Raw genomic sequence first — 25,037 nt, 5'->3', positions numbered from 1 at the left:
CTCCATGCAGGGGTACTTCTATCTTGGGTATAATCTTCCCATTTGGGGGTATAAATGAATGAAATCGTTTCGTACATCTCTTTAAAAAAACACCTTTCCCAAATTTAAACAATATTATTGAGACATTAATATGGACGTCCTCCAAATATGTCAATTTCATAAACAGGGAATGCTCTGCTGACGTTTGGAGGAGCTAAGATAACCTCATTGGATCGACAAGGCTCAGAAATGAGCACCTGCCACCTGTTCTTGTTCCTCCACCTCCTGCTCATCTTTCTGGCCACAAGCTGTTATCATGGTCTCCACAGAAGCTCCCTTCATCCAACCCAAATGTTACCATGTAAATTCAAAATCACTCCTATTGAGTTTTGTCATTGCCCTACTCCTGGGTTTAGCTTTTCTAATTGCTCAGTGAAGACCCCTTTGAGGTCATGGGCTCTCCACCCTTTGCCGAGCTCTGCACCCGCACACAGCGGGCTTTCCATTATTACGTATGTGAACTCTATCAGTGTGACTATTCTCTGAAAGACAGCGGCATCTTTTACCGTAAGTGATAGTGAGCAGTCAGTCCTTCAAACATATTTTAGACTCTTCCTCCCCTTGCACTTTTTAGGTGGGTATACACGGAGAATGCAGTCTGAGTACTGCCAGGCCTCTCAGCCATGTCATCTTAGCTTTGCCAGCCCTTAGTCAGAGAGGACAGAACCCCACCTACTCTTATGACACATCCACCCTTGGGACTGGGGACCCAGGGTTGACACTGTTCCTGATGGCAAGTGGCACAGGCTCCAGGGAGGGAGATGGACAATGAAACAGGCCTGTATAATACAGAAAGGAAAGCGATGCTAAAAGGGGTAAAGAGGGTTAGGACACCAGGGAAGGAGATCCAAGTCAGGGTTGGGGTGTGGTCAAGAAAATGCCTCCAGCTGGAGAATGGCTAAATGCATAATGACCATTTCCATCCAGTAGACTATTGGGCAGCCAATGGAAAATGTATCCTTGCCCGGCTGGTGTGGCTAAATGGTTGAGCTTTGACCTATGAACCCGGAGGTCATGGTTTGATTTCCAGTTGGTCAGGGCACATGCCCAGGTTGCAGGCTCTATCCCCAGTAGGGGTGTGCAGCGTGCAGGAGGCAGGCGATCAATGATTTTCTCTCATCATTGATGTTTCTGTCTCTCTCTCCTTCTCTCTTCCTCTCTGAAATCACTAAAAATATATTTTTTAAAAAGGCAGAAAAAGAAAAACATAGCCTTTATGGTATAATATTAAGTGGGAAACAGAAGTATTCTCACATGGATACAGCTATGAATTAAATAAGGACAGGCTGGAAGGAAGGCTTTAAGGTTCTGAGTGGGCGGTCACACCATTGGTGTCTCCCCTCCTAGATTTTCTCAGCGATACTCTCCTACTGGGGAGGAGGAAGAGAAACCACTCCGGAATGGCAGCAGCCTTACCCTGCCCACGAGCACGGGGTCCGGCCCAGTGTACTCCTCGATCACGAAGAACTGGTTCCAGACCCAGCCTCTCTTGGATCGCTGCAGCACCTGGCCCTCCTTGCCCTTCTCGTGGTGCCCGTGGAATGAGGGTCGCAGGTGGCTCCTCCGCTCAGTGCTGAAGGCCTGGCTGTGGCACAGCACGCCCAGGCACACCAGGGCGGCTTGTAAACAGTAGTTCTCCTTCATTTTTGGTTCCGTGGTAGGCACAGGAGAATGCGGCTGTCACCCCTTCCACCAACCGTGCGGCGCCTGGCCGATGGTGGCCTCCCAGACGTGTCACGCAGACCTCTCCTGGAGTGGAATGACTCTGCTTGCTGAGCACATCACGTCAGGGCTGCCCGCTTCCCCAGGCGGCTTCTGCAGGCAGAGAGGAAGATTGGATTAGCTGCAGGCTCTACCCCCACTTCATCTCAACCCCATTCCTCATTTTTTACCCAGAGTGGACCACGTGCAGAGGTAGACATGAGTAAGAGATAGTCCTTCCTCTATCACCGCTTCTCACGTGTGGGTGAGATACACACACACACACACACACACACACACACACACACACACACAACAACCCCTCCATGTCTACATGAGAATAAAACATGTGTGCTGTGGAATCCAGGTCCTAGTGTCCATTAGACCACTTACTGGCTATGGGTCTGGGATAAGCTGACTTCTTTGAGTTCAGCTTACTTGCTTATGCAATGGGGATGAGCCTCATACTGCAAGGCTGATTAAATGAGTAAGGGCCCTAAGTATCAGCACAGTGCCTGGTACACAGTAAGCACTCCAGGTTTATGTATTATTGACTGTAATTGTGTTTGGGTAGGTTTTTGTATTAATAGAAAAACTTAGGGCATCATGGGCGTCCAGGAGAGGAACTTATGATCAATAGAGACTGAGTATGGAGATGACGACAGTGGGGACAGTTAAGGGACACTTCCTAGAGGACAGGATGGCTGGGCTCAACCCTGAAGTGGGAGTTACTGTGATAGGAAGAGAATGGAGGGGATGTCCATGCAGAAGAAACAACACGTCCTAAAGCCCACAGCTGGTCACAAGCACAGCAAGTTCCAAAATACCCGGCATCTGTGGAGACTACAAGGAAGCAGGAAGGCAGCAATGGACCCGGCTAGATAAGGGCATTTGGGACAGATCCGGAAAACACCGATGGTCACTAAAACATCTGTCAGTGAAATGGTGGGTCCAGTTCTCATTGGTGGATCATTGAAGGCCACAGTGTCAATTCGATGGGCAAGATTTGCTTTTGTTGGTCAGACATCCACATGAGAAGCTGAAGACCGTAACCTCACCTGGCAGTGTGTCAAAAGGATGAAGTATGACTTGAACCACATACTTCAAGTTCAAACTTGACATTGACACCATAGAGTCTCAAAAAGAAACAGAAAGGGAAGAACATATGGTGCAGCAAGATCCCTGCCCATTTTACACCATGCCAAGTATTAAGTGTTCATCCACATGGTGATAAATTATTCTCGCATATAAACTGTGAAGTGTATTGGAAAGAAGGGGTTTAATTAAAGTTGATATTTCTGCACCTCTTTCTTCTGGCTGCCATTTTGCTGTAAAGCACAATTATTTCTGACACTAAAAGTGTTGCAACTAGATGACAACTTTTTTCTTTTCCTTTATAAAAAAAAAATTCTAGCTTGATACTAATGAACTTAAAAGCTTCCATACGACCAATAAATAATAAGCCCTTTGTTGAAAAGATGAAATTGTCTATTTTTTTTTCTGTTGGAAATACCAGCCACACCAACTTGCTTTAAAAGTAATTCATTGGACCCATTATTTGTAAGTGCTTATGTGACTATGTGATATATAAAGTTATTTAATGATCAATCTCAGGTCTGTATGAGATTAACTTTAAGACATGATGTTTTTAATTTCTTCAGTTTCAGAAGGAAATTTTACTTAGCAAAAGCTTTCTATGGCCATTACACTGTTGTCTAATTTCTATAACAAACTCGTTAATAGGTACGGAGAACATTCGTATTTTAAAGGATGAGAAAACGGAGGCCCAGATAAATGAAGCAAATTGTGCAAGGTTATGCTTCTGATAAGTAACAGAGCGAGAATTAGAACCCAGGACATCGGGCTCTGGAGTCTGTATTCTCAACAAGTGATCAATACCAACTCTTGCCATGTGTTTAAAGTTCACAAGGAAATGCTTTGGACACTGTGATAACAACAGTGACCTAGAAGCGATCCAAAGTAAACCAATATTAGGACTTGATGTCTATTAAAAATACGACTATGGTGAAAATAATAACACTTGCTAATTATTATCTGCCTAATACTCTTCTAAGTGCTTTCAATGAGCTGAGTCATTAGACTTTTACAATAACCCTACACTGTGGTACCACTGCTATCTCCACTGTACAGGGAAGCAGTCGGAGGCATGGTGAGATCAGGTATCTTGCCTGTGGTTATAGAGCCAGCAGGTAGCGGATCTGAGCCCTGGATGGTTGGTTCTACAACCTGCATTCTTATCCCTTATAATCCTATTGTAATAAAAGCTCTCTGAGAGAAACCTGCAAATCCAATATAGACACACATCCTGATAGTCTTATAATGAAAGTAACTTAAGTTTTGGTGGCACCAGCCATGGGGCAGGGGTGAGAGGACAGGAGTAATGCTGTGACTGACATGTTAAAACCAAACCAGAACTAGGAAGATACATTATTTTATAGCTCACATTCGTCCATCACAACATAGTGCAGGTCCTTAAACAGCACCATTAAACAAAAGTTAATCTTTGCTATTTATTCTTAGACTCCTTTCAGAGTTTCTAAATATATAGGTTTAAAATGATGTGTTCAGGGAGACATTTTTTTTTTAGAAATGCTTCTAAACTCGAGAGGTCTCGCCAATGTATTCAATGGTAGAGAGTTTGCAGGGATCATGCATGAAAATGAATAGAAGACTGCCCCCCCCCCCCAAGAAGACTGTGGCATTGGTAACAATTAGGAAAATATATCAATGTTCTAACTCGTTTTATTAAAGACCCCCAAGGAGGTTCTTGCACAATCCTTCCATTAAAGCACTTTCTAACAGTGTGCCAGGAAGCCCACGCAGTGGGGTTGCACTGAAACATATAGTGACTTTATTTTATGATCGGAGAATATTGCTTGGGAGGAAAAATAAATGTTGTTGAAAGTCACGGGAGTAATAACATGACGGGAAAATGGATTTGCAAAACCACCAGCTCTAAGTGGAAGGCTCGCCTTTCTATCTTAAGAGCAGATCGCCCGTCATAAGCGACTGCGCCTTGAGCATAAAACTCTCTTGCGGCGCCTGCTTTTGTCTCCGTAAAAGAAAATGACATATATGGGTGTTTAAGTATATTTGGACTCCTGCTGGAAATTGTTACCGGGTAGAGAAAGAAAGACGGAGGCGCTTAGCAGAAAGCAAGCGGCCTGGGTTTTTCAGCTTCCTGCCCCCGACAGAGCGGGAAGGATCAGACAGACTGACCCTTTCTCTTCATTTCCAGGGAGGTAATTTACAGTTTAAGACGCGTTATCATTACACTAAGGATATTCCCGGGGCCCACACCAGAACTCAAAACTCCATTCTGTGTGTGCAGAATCCCCTTGCTGGTCTCCACTTCAACAAACACAGCTTTGTAACCAATGGGACTCTATTATGCAAATTCATGCAAGCATATTTTATTCCCCGTTCACTTCTCATCACTCAGCACTGAGCGGGGGTCTCTCCTTTCAAATCAAATCACAGGAATTATGCCATGTCTGTGGAAATCACCGAGAATGGGAGAGGAAGTATGAAAAGACCTCCTGAATCCCATTGCTTACTCTCTGATTTTACACTGGGAACGAAGCATAAGCTCGGGGTAATAATCACTTCTGCTCAGGTGCCAAATACACAGCAGAGACGGCAGAAGGGTCACGGCGTATGTGGTTGCACACCCTCATACCAAATCTAGATGTTAAAGTTTGCAGCCAACATGGGTCCCTTACCCGTGACCAGGACATTCTCTATGGGCGGGTGGAAATTTGGAAACTGCTCCAATGTAAGTCTGATTCTCTGCTTCTGGAGAAGGAGGGAACCACAGGAGGTCAGCATGGGAGATGCAGAGTTCGCTCACGGCCTGGCACTGGGCAGACCCGCGTCCAATCCTGGTTCTATCGCTTAACATTGAGTCATGATAGTAAGGATTATCCTTGATTTTTTCTAGTGCTGGGCAGTCTACTCAGGGCTTGGTGCGCACCATTTTGTTGTACTTCCACCTCAACTTTATGTAAATATCACCCATATTTTAGCTAGGAGGAAACTGGGGCTCAGAGCGGTTAAGCAAATCATGCACGGATCCACCCTGAATCCCTGCAAAGGATGCAATTCAAACTCTCAAGTGTATGTGGCTGTTAAGCTCACGCTTTGGCTTCACCTGGCTCCCAAACTCTGGGACGCCATGTTCCTCCTCTTCAGTCCAAAGAGACTGCATGACTGGTACCCAAGGACCACCTCAAGTCCAACACTGTATCTGGCATGGCTATCGCCACACAGGATCACAGGAATCCCACGTAAGTCTGCAGGCCCCAAATGTATAGAATCATTCAGTGATTATTTATCTCTTCACGTCATTAAATCATCTTCAAAGGATAAGATGCTTAAGGACAGTGTGTGCAATGAAGAACTTATTTGTGCTTTTATTCAATCCCTAAAGTAGTATTTTTTTCTCACTGTAATATTTTTGAATTTTAATAATTAAGATGAATAACGTATACCAACACATACAGGAAGCAATGTTGTTAGCAGTATCATTGCAGACTGTGAATAAGCACTCTATGAATGTGTGGAAAGAGAGAGATTTTATCTCCAGTTTTTCTTTTGCATGAGCTAAAATACCTGAGGGAAGATTAGGGTGAAAATGGCAATGATCAACAGATGCTCAACCTAATGAGTCGCCATTTATGATATCAAAGTCTAGATGTAGATTTCCCTTTTTCTAGAGCAGTAAATATCCATAAAGCTTCCTTTTTTCACCTGCCTCTTCATTCAGCAATAAATTTCCACAATGCAGGCGTGGATTGGATCTTGGGGATACATGGCCACCATAAATCTCTGATGTGTAGACTCTACTCAAGCAATGGTGAGACCACAGTGTAAGCAGATGAATGATGGTATGATGCAATCGATGCCAACAAGACCACGTACAGGACCACAGAGGAATCAGTGGCCATATCTCGAGATGCGAGTCTCTACCATGTCACTCCAGTTTTCCAGTACTTGTAGCTCCAGCCTTTTCCAGGGAAACAACGATACTCACAGTCTCCAATATCTAGTCCACTGATGGCCAAACCTTAAACAGACCACTGATGGTTCCAACCTGTGTAACCTGGCCCAAAAGCATGAGCTGGGTGAGCCAGATTTGCTTGAGACCTTGAATAAAAGAAACTAGGAAGCATTTGCCAGTTAATGGGGGAAGGTGATGAGGTGCCTGGGGGAATGGACACAAAGTTACAGCCTACAGCCAACATTTCAGTGAAATTAAAGTTATGAGCAAGCCAATCAGAAACCAGACAGAAACGAACATAGCCTTTGCCCCTGGGCCATGTGACTAGCAGGCAGCATGGCCTGCTCTCTGAAGACCTTCGTAATCAAGAATGCCCTTCAGCTGCTGGCGCCACAGGGCCCACCCGCCCACCCCCACTAATGTCCTGCTCCTGAATTTCTATGTCATTTGCCACGTCCTGTGCATCGAAGGACCATACACCCCCTTCCTGTTAGCTTCCTGTTAGGGAGATAACTTGAGTGCTCCCTTTTATCATCAAACAGCAAAATTCGTAAACGGCCATCATCCTGAGGAAGAAGTTACGTGGTTCTTTTGGTCAAGGGGGAAGTGCTGTAGCTGTGGGGACCATTTGTTCAGATGAAGAAAATGTCCTTTTCGTCTGTGAATGTCCAAGGAATCCTGAGGCAACAGGGAGATCGTGGCAACTGAAGTCAAGACACTTTCATTCTTGCAAGGGTTCTGCCACTGAACTGCTGTGCAACTTCACAGAAACGACAAAGTCTTTCTCTGGGACCAAGTGTCCCCTTCTGTAAGAGAGGAGGCTGGCAATAGTGTAGTAAGGGTCTTCCATTTCTGCAGGAGCCTGAGAGTCTGTGCTGACACAGAGCGACTGTCCCTGGATGAAGGTTCGCTCCTCATGTAGAAGATTTGGGTCACAGCTGGCAGGGCTGCTCCGAGTGCAACACCTGGAGGCCCCACCTACATCGTATAAGAGCAGTGGTGTCCCATGCATCCAGGCAGTGCAGGGCCCTGCTCGTGTGCCAGGTCTGGAACCCCAGCACTAGGAATCAGGACTTCCTCACTGGACAGTGGCCATCAGTAAGGACTCTGGCAGGAGATGATGCAGGCCCAGCTGTCAGAGGTATGCAGGAGAAACTGACATGAGAAATGGTGGCTTGACAAAATGGCTGAGAGCATGGGCCCGGGTCTCAGATGGACTTAGAGGTTTAGAGCTCAAAATTTACTGCTCACTGGGGGCATGACTCAACCTCCCTGAGTCCAGGCTGCCATGTGAAAAGGTGACCAGGACTGATCTTAAAGAAGGAGTGCTAAGATGAAAGGAGATGATGCAAGGAGAGAACTTTGTATAGCCCTTGACATGACCTTGCACACAGTAGGTGATCAAGAGGATAACTCAGGAGTTTTGCTCCTTCAATAAAAATACAAAGTACGTAATATATCTATATCTATCTATATCTATATCTATATCTATCTATCCCTAATATGCAAATAGACCAAACAGTGGAACAACCAAACAACCAGTCGCTATGATGTGCACTGACCACCAGGGGGCATACGCGAAACATGCCAGGCGTTGGCCACGGGGGGGAGGGGAGATGGGGGGCGGTGGCGGGGGGGAGGATGGTGGAGCAGGTAAGCCGGGGTGCCAGACCAAGGTGGGGCACCAGTTGATGTCATCGGGGCTAGCCTCTAGTGGTTACTGAAAATTCTTTGCTCCCATGCACCCCAGCCCCGCTCGCACCCACTGTTGGCGCTGGCCCCAATCGCTCTGCACTGTCAGTGGGTGTGAGAAGGATCGGCGCCCTCAACGTGTGGAAGCAGTGGTGGCAGGAGCGAGGCTGCTGGCAGACGGCACCAGGGGCTGCAGCAGGAGGGGCCTGGAGGGGTTGCCGAGGATGGGCTGAGACCTGCCCCTGTGCCCACTGAAGCCTTGCGGCCCACAGTTCCTTTCAAGGTGCACAAATTCATGCACTGGGCCCCTAGTATACATATAACATACAATACAACATATAACATGTAATAAAGTACAAGACTTCCCAAAGACTCCAGGAGATTGTCCATTAAGAGGAGATACACAAAATAATACTGTAACAGAAACTGCTGAATATAATGATACAAACATTTGAGGGAAATGAGATAAAGTAGACCAGTGTCATCCAATAGAAATATAATACAGTGGCCCTGGCTGGGTACTCAATTGATTAGAGCATCTACTCAGTTAATTAGCGTTGTCCTGATACACCAAGGTTGTGGGTTCCATCCCTGGTCAGGGCACATACAAGAATCAACAACCAATGAAGGCATAAATAAGTGGAACAACAAATTGATGTTTCCTCTCTCCCCCAAATCAATAAATAAAAATTAAAGAAAAAAGAAATATATGTGTCACTAGTATAATTTTAAATTTTCTAGATACCACATTATTTAAAGTTTTATAACTATAGTAAATACATAAACATATATATTTTATATTTAGCCCATTATACTCCAAATTGCATCATTTCCATGTGTAATCAACATATGAATTACAGAGATATTTTGTCTTAAGTCTTCAAAAGCTGGTGTGTATTTTAAACTTACGGCACATCTCGGTGTGGACCAGCCACATTTCAAGAGCCACAAGTGGCCAGAGGCTGCCAAGTAGGACAGCACAGAGTAGAGGATTCTAGAGCATCTCTCAGAGGAGGGTGCATAGTCAAGGGCACATACCTGGGTTGTGGGCTCGATCCCCAGTAGGGAACATGCAGGAGGCAGCCAATCAGTGAGTCTCATCATTGATGTTTCTCTCTCTCCCTCTCCCTTCCTCTCTGAAATCAATAATATATATATATATATATATATATATATATATATATATATATATATATACACACACACACACACACACACACACACACACACACATACTGTCAGTGGGGAGACGGGAAGAGGGAAACTAATCTGCAATACTGCTGAGAACCACTTTCTACACAGTCTGTTTTTTAAAGAATAAACAATAAGAGGAGGCATTATGCCAACCTGGCCTTCATAAGACAAGGGCTTGATGTGCTTTTTGTTTTGTTTTGTTTTTTTGAAATAATTACTGAAGCGAGGGCAGAAAGTGCCTCCACTCCCCACTGCTGAGCGCCTTTAGAATTCTGAGTCTCTCTCTCTCTCTCTCTCTCTCTCTCTCTCTCTCTCTCTCTCTCTATATATATATATATATATATATATATATATATATATATATATATACACACACATATGCACACACACACACATACTTTTTTATTGATTTCAGAGAGGGAGAGAAACATCAATGATGAGAATCACTGATTGGCTGCCTCCTGCATGCCCCCTACTGGGGATCAAGCCTGCAACCCAGGCATATTCCCTTGACTATACTCCCTCCTCTCAGAGATACTCTAGAATCCTCTACTCTGTGCTGTCCTACATGGCACATTGTCCTTTTAAATATGTTTTAATGGTTTTAGAGAGAGAGAGGGAAAAACATTAAAGAGAGAGAAGCATCCATCAGCTGCCTCCTGCATGTCCCCCACCTCGGATTGAGCCCCCAACCCAGGCATATGCCCTTAACCCAAAATTGAACTGGCAATGACCTCTTGTTGCATTGGTCAATGCCGACTGGCCAGGCACATTGTCCTTTTAAATAATTTAATAAGGGCACTTCCTCTTCCCCGGGATGTATAGGGTGCCCCCCCCCAATATGTATACACACACTGTGAATAATTATAAAGGCAATGTTTATTAAAATACATTTCATTTTCAAAATTGAGCTATCAGCTGTCAAAGTATATATACTTTCTTTTTTGGAACACCTTGTATGAAGTTCCCTAAGATGTGGGAGCACAGCCAACTCCTTCCTGAATTCTTCGCCTTGAGTACGGGGATGTGTACAGCCGACGTGGCCTCTGTCCCTCGTGCAGCCTAACATCCAGAACAGTGTCTCTAGAGCTTGACTGAACGTTAGAATTAACCGGGGAGCTGAGAAAGCCCATCGCCCGGGCTTTACTCTAAACCAGTTAAAATCAATGGAAACCAGGAGTCAGTATTTTTGAAATTCCCCAGGCAGTTCCACATTGGAGTTTGAGATCCACTGGTCTGGGGCCCCGCTACCCAATATGGTAGCAACCTAGACGCAGGCGGCTTTCTAAACGTGAATGAACTAAAATGAAACGAGATGGAAAGGGTACTTCCTCGATGCGCTAGTCCCATTTCAAGTGTCCAACAGTCATTTCAATCCCCGGAAACAGTGCTGTGAGTCAGAGTTGGTGTCAGGCACTGACACATCCTCAGCTGAAGCCAGGACGTCTGCCCATGGAGGAAGGTGTGGGAGGAACACTGCACCAGACCAGAACTGCTCCGCACTCCACGCACCATGTCCCATAATCTAGGTCCCTTCCCTGCGTGTGAAATGAGGGGCTGGAGGAGGTACGTGGCTCTCCAACGGCAGGCAGAGCGTGTCCTGAAACATTACAAGGACCCGGGGCTGTAACGGGTGGGGATGGCTAAGCCGACCAGCCCCTCACCCCACAGCAAACAGATTCAGCTAAGCAGCGCTTTAAAAAGCAGCTCAGTGGCGTTAAAAATTATAATAAAGGAGAAAAGAAACCACTCCTGAGATCTTGATACCTCACAGACTTGCTGCCTCAGCCCAGTGGTGGGTTAGTAAATTCCTGCCTCAGAGCCCATAACCCCGGGTTTATGGAGGAGGCCCCAGCTCAGGAGACCCTGGGGCGACTGACAACTGATACCCACTTCCCTTCTCTGAGTCTGTTTTTTCTTATGCGAAAAAGGACGAAAGGTGCCCGACCTCCCGGGCTCCCAAGTTAACATGAGGGTCTGATGAGGTCATGAGTCGGGAAGCCTTTTGTAAAAGCATCCTGCGGGCTGCCCAGGTGAGGAGAAGGATGATGTCATGCCGACAGCAGTGGCAACTTACATTTCTCCGGGTACATTTTAAGATTCTGCCTTTTAACCTTTAGTGGTGCAGGTTGTAGATAAATGTAAAGGACCTGTTATTGTTACAGAAAGGGGATGTGATTTCACTCCTCTCTGACAGGGACGTGAATCTGCCAGATGCCGCAAATGAGCTCCTTTCGTGTGCGTGGGCTTCCTTCCGGTGGCCCGGGGACGCCAAAGGGCTCCGTGGTGTTGACCTGTGAAGATGCTGACCTCCAGGGTCACTCCTTGGGGGGTGGGGGTTTGTTGGGGAGAACGAGGTGTGGCTGATTCCAAAGGAAAGCTGTGAGAATAGAATAGATCAGGGCCCAGAATCAATAAGGAGGCAGAAGTCCCTCTGCAGAGGCCACCGGGGTCTCCATTATCCTTGACATGGGATGAGAATGGAGCAGCCCTGGGAGTGCAGGCCAAGCTGCCAGGTGTAGTCACACGAGATGTCATGGGCTTCCTGACCTCGTTCGTGCCAGGAGGCCATCTCTGCAAACCTCTCATTCTCCATCCAGCCTGGGCCTGGTACAGCCCAGGCCACACCGGCAGGTACCTGAGGACCTACCATGCCACAGGCGCTATGCTAGGTGATCTGCCTACATTCTTCATAACCTCCGTCCCTCAGCACCCGCAGGAGTCTTGTTTTACTGCCTCCCTTGTCCAGATAAGGAAACAAGGGCACTTCATCTTCAGAGCCTTCAGTTAGCTCACATGTTCAGTTAGTGCCGGAAATGGGGTTGACGCCATGCATGGCCCATTCGTAGGCTCCTGCCTTTCCACCTTGCACGCTGAACTTCTCCGTCATTCTCCTGTGAAGGTTTGAATTTTTCTTTCTGGGGATGCACAGCACTCGGCTACATTTCGTTCCACATAGCAACCGTTTAAGAAATATTCGTGGAGACGAGGGTGTCTGCAGCCGTTCAATGCCATGAATTCCCCGAAACATGCCCTTTGCCTCCAGGAACTCACAGGCTCCAGGAATTTTTAGAAAGCAGGTATTTCACCCAAGGGTCTCGCATCCCGCACTTCAAACGCCACGGCTCCTTTCATGTTTCCTGAGAGGAACTGCCCCTGCCTCCCCCAGGCGTCCACGTGCCTGCCCAAAGCTTCCCAACAGCCCTCTTCAGCCCTCTTCAGAATGGCGCTCTTCAGACCTCTCCCTCTGAATGTTTTCCGTATCCGAACAGCATTTTGCTCTACACCCTTCACTGCCTCAGCCCCCAAAGCTGCTAATGACTAATAAAGTGCGAGCAGCACAGGGAACTGCAGGAGGGCAGCCAGACAATAAATATCCTCTAACAAAAGGCACCGGCCAGACAGGAGGCAGCTCAGGGAGATCTCATGAGCTAATCATTGTGGGAAAGATTAGGGATGTCGCTCACGAAAGGAGGAGTTAGGTGGTGGGAGAGGCAGGTCCCACAAATCAATATTTCCTCCAAGGGCACAGAGGTGAGGCCCAGAATTATTCTCTGACCGGAAGAGCGGCAGTGATCCGCCACTGCTCACACCGCCAGCCCCTGCCAGGCCTGCACTGCAGAGGAGATCCAATCCTGTTCTCAACAGCAAATGAAAGAAGCTGGCACGGGCTTGCTTCTGTTTGTTCGTTACACAATTACATAAGCAAAATAATATCAAACGTGGAAATCGTTTCATGGAGCCCCAGGGTGGCCAAGTCCAGCGGGATGTTCCCCCAAGCGTGCATGATGTCTCCCTAGGACATACATGGAGGACGGCTGGCGATGGCCTTTGCCCTTGAGCTCAGGGATCTTACACCCATGGACCAAGTTCCTCTTTCCGAGAAGATGTTACTGGAGGGCAAATCTGCAAGCCGTGGCACCAGTGGGAAGGTAGCAAGCAGTCTCCAGCATCACTCAGTGAGGGAAGCCCCTTTGGACCACAGCTGCCCCAATCACACAAGGATCAGACCAAGGAGGAACAAGAAAGCAGTTCCTCTAAGCCATGAACTTTGCCATCAGGACTCACTGCCTTCCTGGCAAGGAGTTCAGACAGAATACCCACTTGTGCATCTCACGGATGGCTGCCCACGAGGCCATAGAAACACATCATAGTCTCCTGGTCTGGGATCTCTTCCTGCTTCTGGACCCAACCATGACCCTGGCTACCCTGGGCTTGAGCCCTCAGCATCCCCAAGGTCAAAGTCTCCATCGTCCATCTCTTCCAAGTCTAGACATTTTAAAGATCTAAACTCCAGCAAACGGGATTAGGCGGTACAAACTGGTAGTTACAGAATGGCCACAGAGATGGAGATGACAGTGTGTGGAATGGAGTCAACTATATTGTGATAGCTCAGTACGGGGCCAGGTGGCTGCTTCAAGCATGGGGGGCGGGAGGGGGGACACCCCTCTGTCAAGTTCATGATTTTCTAACCCCTTTGCTGTACATCTGAAACTAATATTGAATAATATTGAATGTAACCTAATTGAAAAATTTTAAAACATTTACATTAAAAAAAATCTAGCAACCTAATTGAGCCCACCAAGAACTCAGGAGGTGGGAGATTCAGAGTTTGAAAGCTAGTTGATTTGGCAAATGTACACACACAGAGAGTCACCAATAACTCCAGGTCCAGTCAGTGCAATAAAATCAGGGATAAATATAAACAGTAAGAGAGGGCAAGATATCTTCAGGATGGCCTGGGCAGTTTAAGAAGAAATGAGATAGGACCTAGGTCTAGAAGAAGAGGGGAGCCATTTTGAAAGGCATAAATGAGAAGGCACTGTAGCCTTGCCTCTCCTCTGAAGTCATGCTCTCCACACCCCAAGCCAATGCCTTTTTCCCGGGGGCCCTCTCAGCCCCCCACTCTGGTCCTCACTGTGACGGCTACTCTCTGAGATGCCCAGCTGAGATGCCTAGGGCAGGGGTGGGGAACCTTTCTTCCGCCAAGGGCCATTTGGATATTTATAACATCATTCATGGGCCACACAAACTTATCAACTTAAAAATCAGCCTGCTACCTTAGTCAAACATTTAATTAACTCACCCCAAATGCCTTGGCAGGGCCAGACCAAATGATTTTGAGGGCCGCATGCGGCCTGAATGTTCCTGCCTTCCAGTATGAAAAGTATTGGGAGCGGTCCCTGGGACAGCTGCCTTGTGGAGAGAACCACTTGTAGCTGAGAAGGCTGTTCAGTGAGCACAGAACCAGGAGAACTGTAACCAGAAAGATCTGCTGGATACATTGCCTCCTGTGCCACCTTTCCAAGCCTATGACGTGTCTGTAACTTTTCTTTGTAGGAATTTGAGATGATGAAAACTCAGGGCTGCTCAAGAATGAGGACATGGGTGTCGCAGAAAAATGTAGGCCAATGGTAGACCACACACACAAATAATAAATGATAGTTTTAATTATAACGTTTCTTCACAAGGTGAAGAAAATGCTTGTGTTCGTATCTATGCTGCCGCATGCCAAGATGGGAAGTCAGCCGACCATGCAGACATAGCCAAGTGTCCATAATTTGGGTGTCCCTCAATGAAAATAAATGGATTCTGCTTGAGGCATTCATTTTCCATCTGGATGCATTAAGCCCTTAGAACTCTTAGAAGCAGCAGACGGAGACCTAGGTTGGGTGTGTGACTGATGTGGGGATAAACAAATCGACAACAACCACCTCTGTCCCACCGGCAAGGCTTAGTGGGTGGGGGCGGGGGTCAGGGAGGGAAGGGAGAGAATCGTGTATTGCATATCTGCAATGTTCAACCTTGAACGAGAGCACGAATGAGCCTTCCTCTTTACAGTCGTATGAAGTCGACCAATGAAGCCAGAATCAGAGAACTTCATTTCCCCAACTTCTAACATCAGATAAAAAGGCGTAACCCCAATCTGACCCCAGCCACAAGACATAAGCCCAAAGACATGTGCCAGGCATCCTCTAAATCCCCAGCAAAAACAGCTCCAGGAAAGTGGCTCCTGATAGAACAGAGGCGGTGCCTATGCAAAGAAGGGGATTAATGTCTGCTGATTTCCCCTGATGTGTACTGCATGTACCAAATCACAGCCCTCTCTGCAAAATTAAGGGCATTAGTTATCTCCCCATTCAGCTGGAGTGGCATTATACTTGCAGACATTCCTAGCTGCGCTGAGGAATATCAAGTTTTTACAAAATCATTCATCAAGAGGTGAGACCTCACCGTGATTAGCGCTTCAATAAGAAGCCAGGGACTAAATGGAGAATAAACGCGCCATCGCAGCGGCGGCAATTAGGCATTTCCCAGACAGCCACGCTTTTTCTCAGACCAATCGAGTTAAAGCGAACGAGACATATTTTTTCCTTTCTTTCCCCGCCCCCCCTGCTGTGAAATGAACTGCCTTAAATAACTGATGAGGTGCCAGTAAACCTGTTTTTTTGTAGGAAAAAAGTTTTTCCATTAAGTGAAGCTTAATTAAACAGAGCACGGGGTAATAGTTCCTCCACCTAATCAGGGATGCACCCCGCTTACATCACCTACTTGCCGGGGCTTGGTCTGGGAGGCCTGTGATGAGACCCCCCACCAGGAAACTAGGGGGGGAAACACACACAGACTTTAAGAAATCACAAGCCACTTTGCAAAGCAATGGAGGGACTGGAGGTGTGAGCAGGCGAATAAAGTTGATCCAATATTCATATTTGTTTCCAGTGATCTCTTCAGGTTGACCCAGAATGATGAGGCTACACATTCAGTTATCCTTCAGATGGGGCACTGGAATCTTAATAATAAAGAGCTAATGTGCTAATTAGACCGAACAGTCAAAGGACCTTCTGGATGTCCTTCTGGAAGACCTTCTGGATGAAACCAGGGCTGCGAGGGCCGAGCCCCTTGCACGAATTTCATGCATCGGGCCTCTAGTTACCGATAAAAGGCGTAGCTGCAGTGCTGAGAGGGCCCAGTGAGTATGTTCTCCAAGGATGCAGCCCGGTGCTGCATGGCATGGGCTCCTGTGCCTTGTGCATCCATGGATGTCTAGTAGGCAGAATGATTTGGAACCTGAGGGAAGCATTCAATGAACACTTCCTGATGGAATGTGAGATAAAGACTTACGGGACACAGTCATGTCTAACATGGTGATATAGACATGAGCTTGCCTTGTGTTATGGGGTAAATTGTGTGTTTTTAAATTGATCTTTATTATTGAAAGTATTACAGATGTGCTTCCCCCCTCCCCTACCCCCACCCCCACCCCATTGACCCCTTCTAGCCTGCACCCACCCCCCACCCCAGGCCTTGCCTCTGAGGTTATGCATATATGCATACAAGTTCTCTGGCTAATCTCTTCCCTCCCACCTGCCCAACCTCACCTTCCCTCTGAGGTTCAACCATCTGTTCCCTGATTCTATGTCTCTGGATCTATTTTATTCATCAGTTTACTTTGTTCTTTAGATTCTACATATGGGTGAGATCATGTGATACTTGTCTTTCTCTGACTGGCTTATTTAGCTGAGCATAATATTCTCCAGGTCCATCCATGCTGTCTCAAAGGGGGAGAGATCACATTTACACCATGCACACTGTGCAGCAGTAAAAATGTTGAAGTCTTAACCCCACCCAGTACCTGTGAAGGTGACCTTATTTGGTAATAGGGCCTTTGATGATCAAGTTAAGATGAAGTCATTAGGGTTAACTTTAATCCAATATGACTGTTGTCCTAAAAAGGGGAAATTGGGACACAGGAGGAATACCATCTATAAGCCAAGGAATGCTGAGGCTCCCTCAGGCCAGAGGAAGCAAGGCACAGATTGGCCCTTGAGGACCTCAGAGGAAACCAACCCTTCTGACACCTTGATTTTGAACTTCCAACCTCCAGAGCTGTGAGACAACACATTTCTGTTGTTTAAGCCACCGAGTTTGCGGTAGTTGGTTAGTATGGCAGCCCCAGGACACTAACACATGGGAAGGTCACGGTGCAGGCTGAGCCAGGCTGGAGCACAGCCCACTGGGATCTGTCAGTTTTCCCAGCCACCTCTCCCCAGGAGATCTGCACCCTGCAAAGCGGGGGTTCTGCTGTGGCCATGGGTACTAGGTGCAAAGGCAACCTCTGCTCTGCCTCATCATGTGGCCTCATCAGAAAAACAAGGGTCATCGTATACCATTTCTCCTTGGGTGGCTGTGAAGATTCCATGAGATCATGCTTGTGAATGCTGGACACTTCTTTGTAGCACACAGTACGTGCTCAATAAATACTACCTGTGACTATGATCGGCATTACAATCTTGGCCCTGAAAATGTAGTAGCGCTGAGGTCAGTTTTGCATTTCTCTGGTCTGTCCTCAGAGCAGTGTATGCGTGGCTGCATCTGGACGGTCCACACGGAGTTGGCTGGTCAGATAGGGTCCTTGGCATCCAGGCAGATCCTCGCCCTGTGGGGAGCATGACCAGGAATTCTGGCTGCTCACACGGAGAATTACCAAGGGGAGGTGGCGGAGTTTGCAAAGACCTGACCTTGGAGGCCTGGAGGTCAGCAGAGTGAGGGAAGTGTTGGGAGGTGGACTGCTGAGCTGGTGGTAGGGGCCTTGGTAAGGTCTCTAACTCTGATTGGGGTGTCAATGAGGGGCCGAAGGCAAGAGAGAGAACACCTGCCAATCAGAGGGGGCAGGCAGCACTCAGAGGTTTCCAGGTCCCCTCCGGGAGGTAATGTGCCCAGGGCTTGGTGAGCATTATCTCATTTACTCCTCACAACAACTCAGTGAGGTAGGTATTGCCATCTCTATTTTACAATTCAGAAAAGTGAGGCTCAAAAGACCTTTGATAATTCAGGGCAATGTCGCCCACCCAGTGAAACTTCCGAACTGCCATAGCCAACATTGTGCCCACTACCTGCTGGCATCTGCCAGAAAGTCGCTATCAGTGGGGTTACCGATATTTAAATCAGAGTGAAGGCACAGTCATCAAACCCATCTGCTGGCAGCTTATAGCTATATATTTAAAGAGGCATAGATGCATTTCAAATACCAGTATTCTGCGTCCCTAATTTTCAGCATTGTTTATGCAATGCCCAGAGGAGATCAATTACAGTCATTCATACTTTGTAGCACTCTGCAATTTACAAAGAGCCCTCACACACATCAGCTCAGTTTACACTTCGGCTGCCAAAGGTCATGGTTATTAGTGTCCTTGTTTTGTGGGTGGAGTGTGAAGGAGTAGGTCATACTCTACTAGTTCATGTTCAGAGATATTCGTGAAGATGAAGGCTGCTCTCAGAAAAGCTGAGAATCCTGCCCCAGGAAAGGAAAAAACTTGCTTGAGGGGGAACATCATTTCTGTTTGGGAGTGGACAGCTCCAAAGTCAGCCTCCAAATTGATTTTTGCCCATCAGCATGGCTCAGTGATTGACACCAACCTATGAACTAGGAGGTCACAGTTCTATTCCCGGTCAGGGCACAGGCCGGGGTTGTGGGCTGATCCCCGGTGGGGAGCGGGCAGGAGGCAGCTCGTTCAGCGGAGCTGGGTGCTTGGTGTCCAGGACACAGATGATTAATAAACAGTAGCTGATGACGAGGGCGTCTCACAGTTACCGCGTGTTTATTCCTCGCTGAACACTGTGCCGAGCGCTCTGCGGGCTTTGTTCCGTGACTACGCATACAGCCCCCGTGGGTTTTGACCGTGGTATCCTGGCTTTTTCAATGAAGAAATGGACGCTCCAAGAGATTAACTTGCCCAAGATCACGCCATTAGTGACCCGGCCATCGGATGGTAGAGCTTTCACTTTTCACTATTGGATGTTGAAGTGGGCGGCCCAATTAGCACAGCCTTCCTCATAGAGGAGATAATCTGTGATGTTTGTGTATTTCTCTTCTCTGCCCTCAGGGCCTTGATCTTCACTGTGGCCCTGCTGGGTCAGAAATGAGAGGTGCGCTGGATTCCAGGCTTAACTTTACTGTCCCCAGACTCTCTGAGGTGCTGAACCTGACACTGCACCTGCTTGGAAGTGCCCGCTCTGTTCCTCCTCCTTGGGGACCATATTTTGCAATTAAAGAGACTGATTTTTTTCCCACAGCCAGCATGGCTCAGTGATTGAGCATCAACCTGTGAACCGGGAGGTCACGGTTTGATTCCCAGTCAGAGCGCATGCCCAGGTTGCAGCCTCAATCCCCAGTGTGGGGCGTGCAGGAGGCAGCCGGTTAGCTCATTGATGTTTCCACCTCTCTCCCTCTCCCTTCCTCTCTGAAATCACATCCAGTTGTCCAGATGGAGAAGTTTATGAGCCGCCAAAGAAACGCAGACACATCTCGTTAGAGCCACAAGCCACCACTCACCACAAGCCACGGTAAATGGCGTCATCTCCTCCCGTGCCTCCCGCATCTCCTCCCTGGATAACCCTGACGAGCTCCCCATATTCTCCCAAGACAGGGTGCTTGCAATTTTAAAAATGACTCAGAACGGAAACCCCTGAAATAGTTCCAGAAAGATCACCCGTGAGGGTGGGGCCACAGGCAGTGGCCTAGGTCCAGAGGTGGGTGAACTCTGGGGGCAAGAAGGGTCATGGGAGATGCTGACATCTCAGTCTGTGTGTGATCACCCATTGCTCCTCTCCCTGTCGGAAATGACTTGGAAAATGGGGAGTTTGAGATGAGAAGACGAAGGGCTGAAAGGAAAAGGCAGGACAGGCAGAGATGATGTCTGTAAAAACTTGGGTGAAAGGGAAAACGCTGAAAGAGAATGAACCGTGGCCTTGGGTTTCCATCCGTTAGGGAGAGAGGGGAGACGTTCAAGGGGCCGACCGAGTGGCCTGTGCCGTGGGCATCGCAGACAGAAAACCTGACGCTCAGGCTGCGGCGGGGCCTGCTGTTACAGCCACGCAGCTCCGGTTTGGATTTGAAGTATTCATTCCATTTCCCTCGCCTTGTGCCACTTCCCAGCTGCGAGGCATCAGGCAAATGACTCCATTTTTCTCAGGCTCCCTTTGCTCATTGGAAAAGCAGAGATGAACTGCTCCCCTGCACAGGGCAGAGGGGTAGGAATCCAATGATACAAAGACATCAGCCGACACGTGTCTGACGCATAGTAGGCTTCTTCCCCTTCCCACTTTTTTCTCTTCTCTCCTGGATCCATGAATAGCATAGTCTTCAAAACAGAACAGTTCAGCCCCAGCCTTAAGCTTGGAAGCCTGAGCTCAGATCCTCACTTGTCTGCAGAGCCTCTCCTTGCAGAAAGTGCCCGATGCCAGCCCCCGCGCACGCCACTGCATGGTGCCTGGGCCAGAAGCAGCCACAGCCAGTAGCCCTGTGTGAGGCAGCCAATCAGTGGTGCTCTCTCATCCTTGCTGTTCCTATCCCTCTCTCCCTCTCCCTTCCTCTCTGAAATCAATAAAAACAAAACACAATAACTTGCCTGCAACCTGGATTCCATCAATCATGGCCAACCTCTGTCTCCACAGCCCCACATTGGGACGCGCATGGATATTTGAAAGTGTAGACACCTCTGCACCGCCATCACGACCACCACCCCGAGTCCTGTTTAGGGAGCCCTCCTCCCTGTGCGTTAGAGGTAATACCTCCGTCAGGCATCACAAAACGCTTATAGAGCAGACACTGAGGATTGGGTGGTTATAATAATCTTTAAGCATTTACATTTTTTTAAGTGTTCTTTTAACTCCTTTAAAGCTGACAAAACTGCCCTGAGTTGAGAAAAAGGATGTCTGCTGCTTGGGAAAGATTTCCATTTCGTTCATCCCCAATTCCTTCTTCCTCCTGGAAGATATGATTTTATTTGTGCTGCCTGAATGTGGCCAGACAGTGGGGCCTGCCCGGCTCTGGGCTCTGGGGGGAGGTGGCAAACAGAGCTTTTGTTTTGATCTCAGTGGTTAGGTTAATGCCTCGAGATTCCTCCACGGGCTGTTTCCCAGGGCGCTGTGATTCCGCCGTCTGCCGGGGAAGACAACCTCCCCGGGAAAATAAACCCAGGGCAGCCGTATTGACAAATCCTGAGTCAGGTTTCCATCCTGTCCAACAGGATGGGAATTTGACCCAGTATGTACACGCGTAAGCTGAGAATGACATCAAAAGCTCTCTTACTCACCGCAGGGGGGATAAGGATGTGAGTGGCTTTAATCTAGACGTGGGCTTTACAGTAGAAATAAGCATCTGCTTCTGCGGAGGAGACAATAAGCCAACATTTACTCATTTAACGACGGAACACCTCACTCTGAGCCTTGGACCCCACATTTCACTGAGACATCTGGCTTGCATGCGTGAACAGGGATGAGGCTACGCTATTCATCGAGGGAGAGACAGAGCCCCAAATGGGGGTGGAATACCTTCCTCACAAGGTGCTTAAGATCAGATGAGAGAAAGGGCGAGGGCCCCTACACAGGCAAATCATCCGTATCCTAGTTGTCATGTATTATTATCATACTAGAGGCCCGGTGCACAAAATTCGTGCAAGGGGGCTTGGTCCCCCACAACCCGGGCTGCCTCGAGGCCCCGCCCACTGGTCATTCCAGAAGGTCGTTCCAGAAGGTTGTTCTGCCATTAGGTCTAATTAGCATATTAGCTCTTTATTATATAGGATGGCAGGATCTGTTTTTCTCTAGGCACCAGGCGGCTGGTGTGCAAATATCTGAGGACTGGGGCCACAGGGCCAGAGGTGAAGTCCCAGCCTCCTCAGTTACAGCTCTGTGGCCTCTGGAGCAAGCCACGAATATCTCACTCTTCATTTCCTCATCTGTAAAATGGGTATATGTTTCCTCTCTAAGGGTGCTAGTCTGCCCCACCCCTTTTGTCTATTCCACTAAGCCCGATTCTCTGGACATACAATAAAACTTACTATAATTTTACTGTGTAGAGATTGTAGAGTACTTAAAGAAAGAACAGCTTTGAGATATTCACATATCATCAATTCCACCCTTTGAAAGTGCACAATTCAGTGTGTGTGTTTTAGTGTGTCTGCACAGTTGCATATCCATCACCACTATCTAATTCCAGATCATTTTGCTTACCCGCCAAAAGCAAACCGATAACCGTTAGCAGCTACTATATTTAGAACGTAGTTTACTAACCAACTTCCTGGTATTCTTCAAGGGCTAAGAAGTCTCTAATGTCCACCCTGAATCACTCCTGGACTTAGAGTCAGCACCAATTGTCACGCATTTGGTGTACACCCCTCAGTGGCCCTCAGATTGACAGCTGAAATCTTCCTGGCCTCCCCAAAGAGATGGTATGTTCCCAGAGGGAAAAGGCCGTGTTTCTCGAATGTTCTTTCCCCGGCACCTCAGCTCAGGGCTGAGCACACCAGCAGGTGCCTGGTAAACACGAGGCTTCCACCTGATCGGCCAGTCACCACTTCTCCCAAAGGCCGGCCTGTTTGTCATCTGAGGGCTCCTTCGAATGCCGATGCCTCCACAAGCTGTCCTGTTCTATGACCATCCTCCCCAGAGCACGTGCCGTTAATGCTTCATCTTAATGAGCCATCCAGTCGCGTTTAGCCGCGGGAATCCTTACAGAAGCACAACAATAATGGCCCATGCCTTGCTATCGTCAGAAACCTTCTCCCTGCAACAGGGGCCCATAGTTGAAATAAACTATCTCAATGGGGACAAACACCATTTGTCAAGAACAAAGTGGAGTAAGTGCTATTTCAAAAATTCATCGGAACCGGCTTTATACACATGGATTATTGCAACCTGCCTCCAGTTGATACCTGCTCAAGCATTTAAGTGCAGGGCTATTGTTCTCGGTGTTTGCCTGAGGGAGACCACTTTGGGTACCAGGCTGCACGTCTGCCCCAAGTTTCCAGAGGATGACAGATGCGCGTTCTCTCCTGGCGGGAGACGGCCAGGCAGCTGCTGAGGCCGAAGGGCCCTGTTAGTGCACAGACGCACACGCAGGGAAGCCATCATGCAGCTGTTGGCATCCCGAGAATGGAGTGCTCTGGAAACCAATGCCACTCAGACCTAAATGATGGCCCAGGAGGAGCATTGAGAGAGAGAGAGAGAGAGAGAGAGAGAGAGAATGAGGAAGGGAGGGAAGTCTGAAGATTCTGCTCAGCCCCAGCCGGTTTGGCTCAGTGGATACAGTGCCGGCCTGTGGGGACTAAAGGGCACCGGGTTTGATTCTGGTCAAGGGCATGAACCTGCTTGCAGGCTTGATCCCGGCCCTGGTAGGGTTGCAAGTGGAGGCAACCAGTTGATGTGTGTCTCTCTCACACTGATGTTTCTCTCTCTCTCCCTTCCACTCACTCTAAATATCAATGGAAAAAATCCTCAGGTTAGAATTAAAAAAAAAAATAGATTCTGCTCAGTGTGGCAGCATGGAGGTGCCCATGCTCCAGCCCTCTCCCCCATGCAGTTGTCTAAGGCGGGCGGGGCCCCCAGCCCTCAGATTCCTGTACAACCATAACGGAAATATTCGACAGTTAGGTGTGTCTTAGTCATTCATTCCAGGCATATTTTCTGAGCTACGACAAGTGTAGAACGGCATTGCTCTTTTTTTCCTTTTTCTTTATTAAATCTTTATGGTTGAAAGTATTACAGATGTCCCCCCTTTTTTCTCCTATTGACCCTTCTAGCCACGACCCCCCACCCCACTGCCCCAGGCCTCCACCACCCTATTGTCTGTGTCCATGGGTTATGCATATATGCATACAAGTTCTTTGGTTGCTTTTTTTCCCCACCCACCCCTGCCTTCCCTCTGAGATTCCACAATCTGTTCCATGCTTCTATGTCTCTGGATCTATTTTGTTCAACAGTTTATTTTATTCATTACATTCCACATGTGAGTGAGGTCATGGGATACTTGTCTTTCTCGGACTGGCTTATTTTGCTTCACATAATACTCTCCAGGTCCCTCCTGGTGGGCATTGCTTGTGACGCTGCGGGTAGAGGGGTGGGCAAGGCAGGCAGACCATGTCTCTGAATCTTGGGGGCCTTAGACTCATGGGGGTTAGAGAAGATAAACAGGAAAGCCAGGAAAGGGAGTAGTATGATATTCACAAATTGTGATGAGCCCTGTACAGGATTAGACAGATGATAAAATGTTGCCGGAAGCCGGTCCATCCTTGCTGCTTGACACAGTCGCTGCAGGAAAGAAACATCTGCACAGCATATGTTTCAAGGCACTTGGCGTATATAGCATACTGTTCTTAATATGTTTGCTCCCCTTAGCGCTGTGTATTTTAACCAAGATCACCTCTCCTAGAAAGGTTGTTTCCCCAGGTAGGAATTTTTCCCTGAAGTCAGGGAGGGGATGAAACTCCTTAACTAAGTGCCAGGCGGGTAGTTAATCACTACAAACAATCATGCTTAAGCTACATAATCTTTACTCCCTGGAATGGAGATAAGAAACGCCCTAACCTTTGTAATAGAAATTGACAGGATT

At 47.7% G+C, this 25,037-nt stretch overlaps 1 protein-coding gene across 1 annotated transcript in view; it reads right to left on the bottom strand.

Annotated features, from left to right (window-relative positions):
- Window positions 1–25,037, bottom strand: part of CDH11 (cadherin 11) — a 128,517-nt gene that overhangs the window by 44,055 nt on the left and 59,425 nt on the right. Inside the window, exon 3 of the mRNA XM_059667864.1 lies at window positions 1,456–1,854. Coding sequence (XP_059523847.1) covers window positions 1,456–1,683 — 228 coding nt within the window. The 5' untranslated portion in view covers window positions 1,684–1,854. The remainder of the gene's footprint in view (window positions 1–1,455; window positions 1,855–25,037) is intronic.

The sequence above is a fragment of the Myotis daubentonii genome, chromosome 15 (genome assembly GCF_963259705.1).
Source record: "Myotis daubentonii chromosome 15, mMyoDau2.1, whole genome shotgun sequence".
NCBI lineage: Eukaryota > Metazoa > Chordata > Mammalia > Chiroptera > Vespertilionidae > Myotis > Myotis daubentonii.
This window is presented reverse-complemented; position numbering and strand designations above follow the sequence as displayed.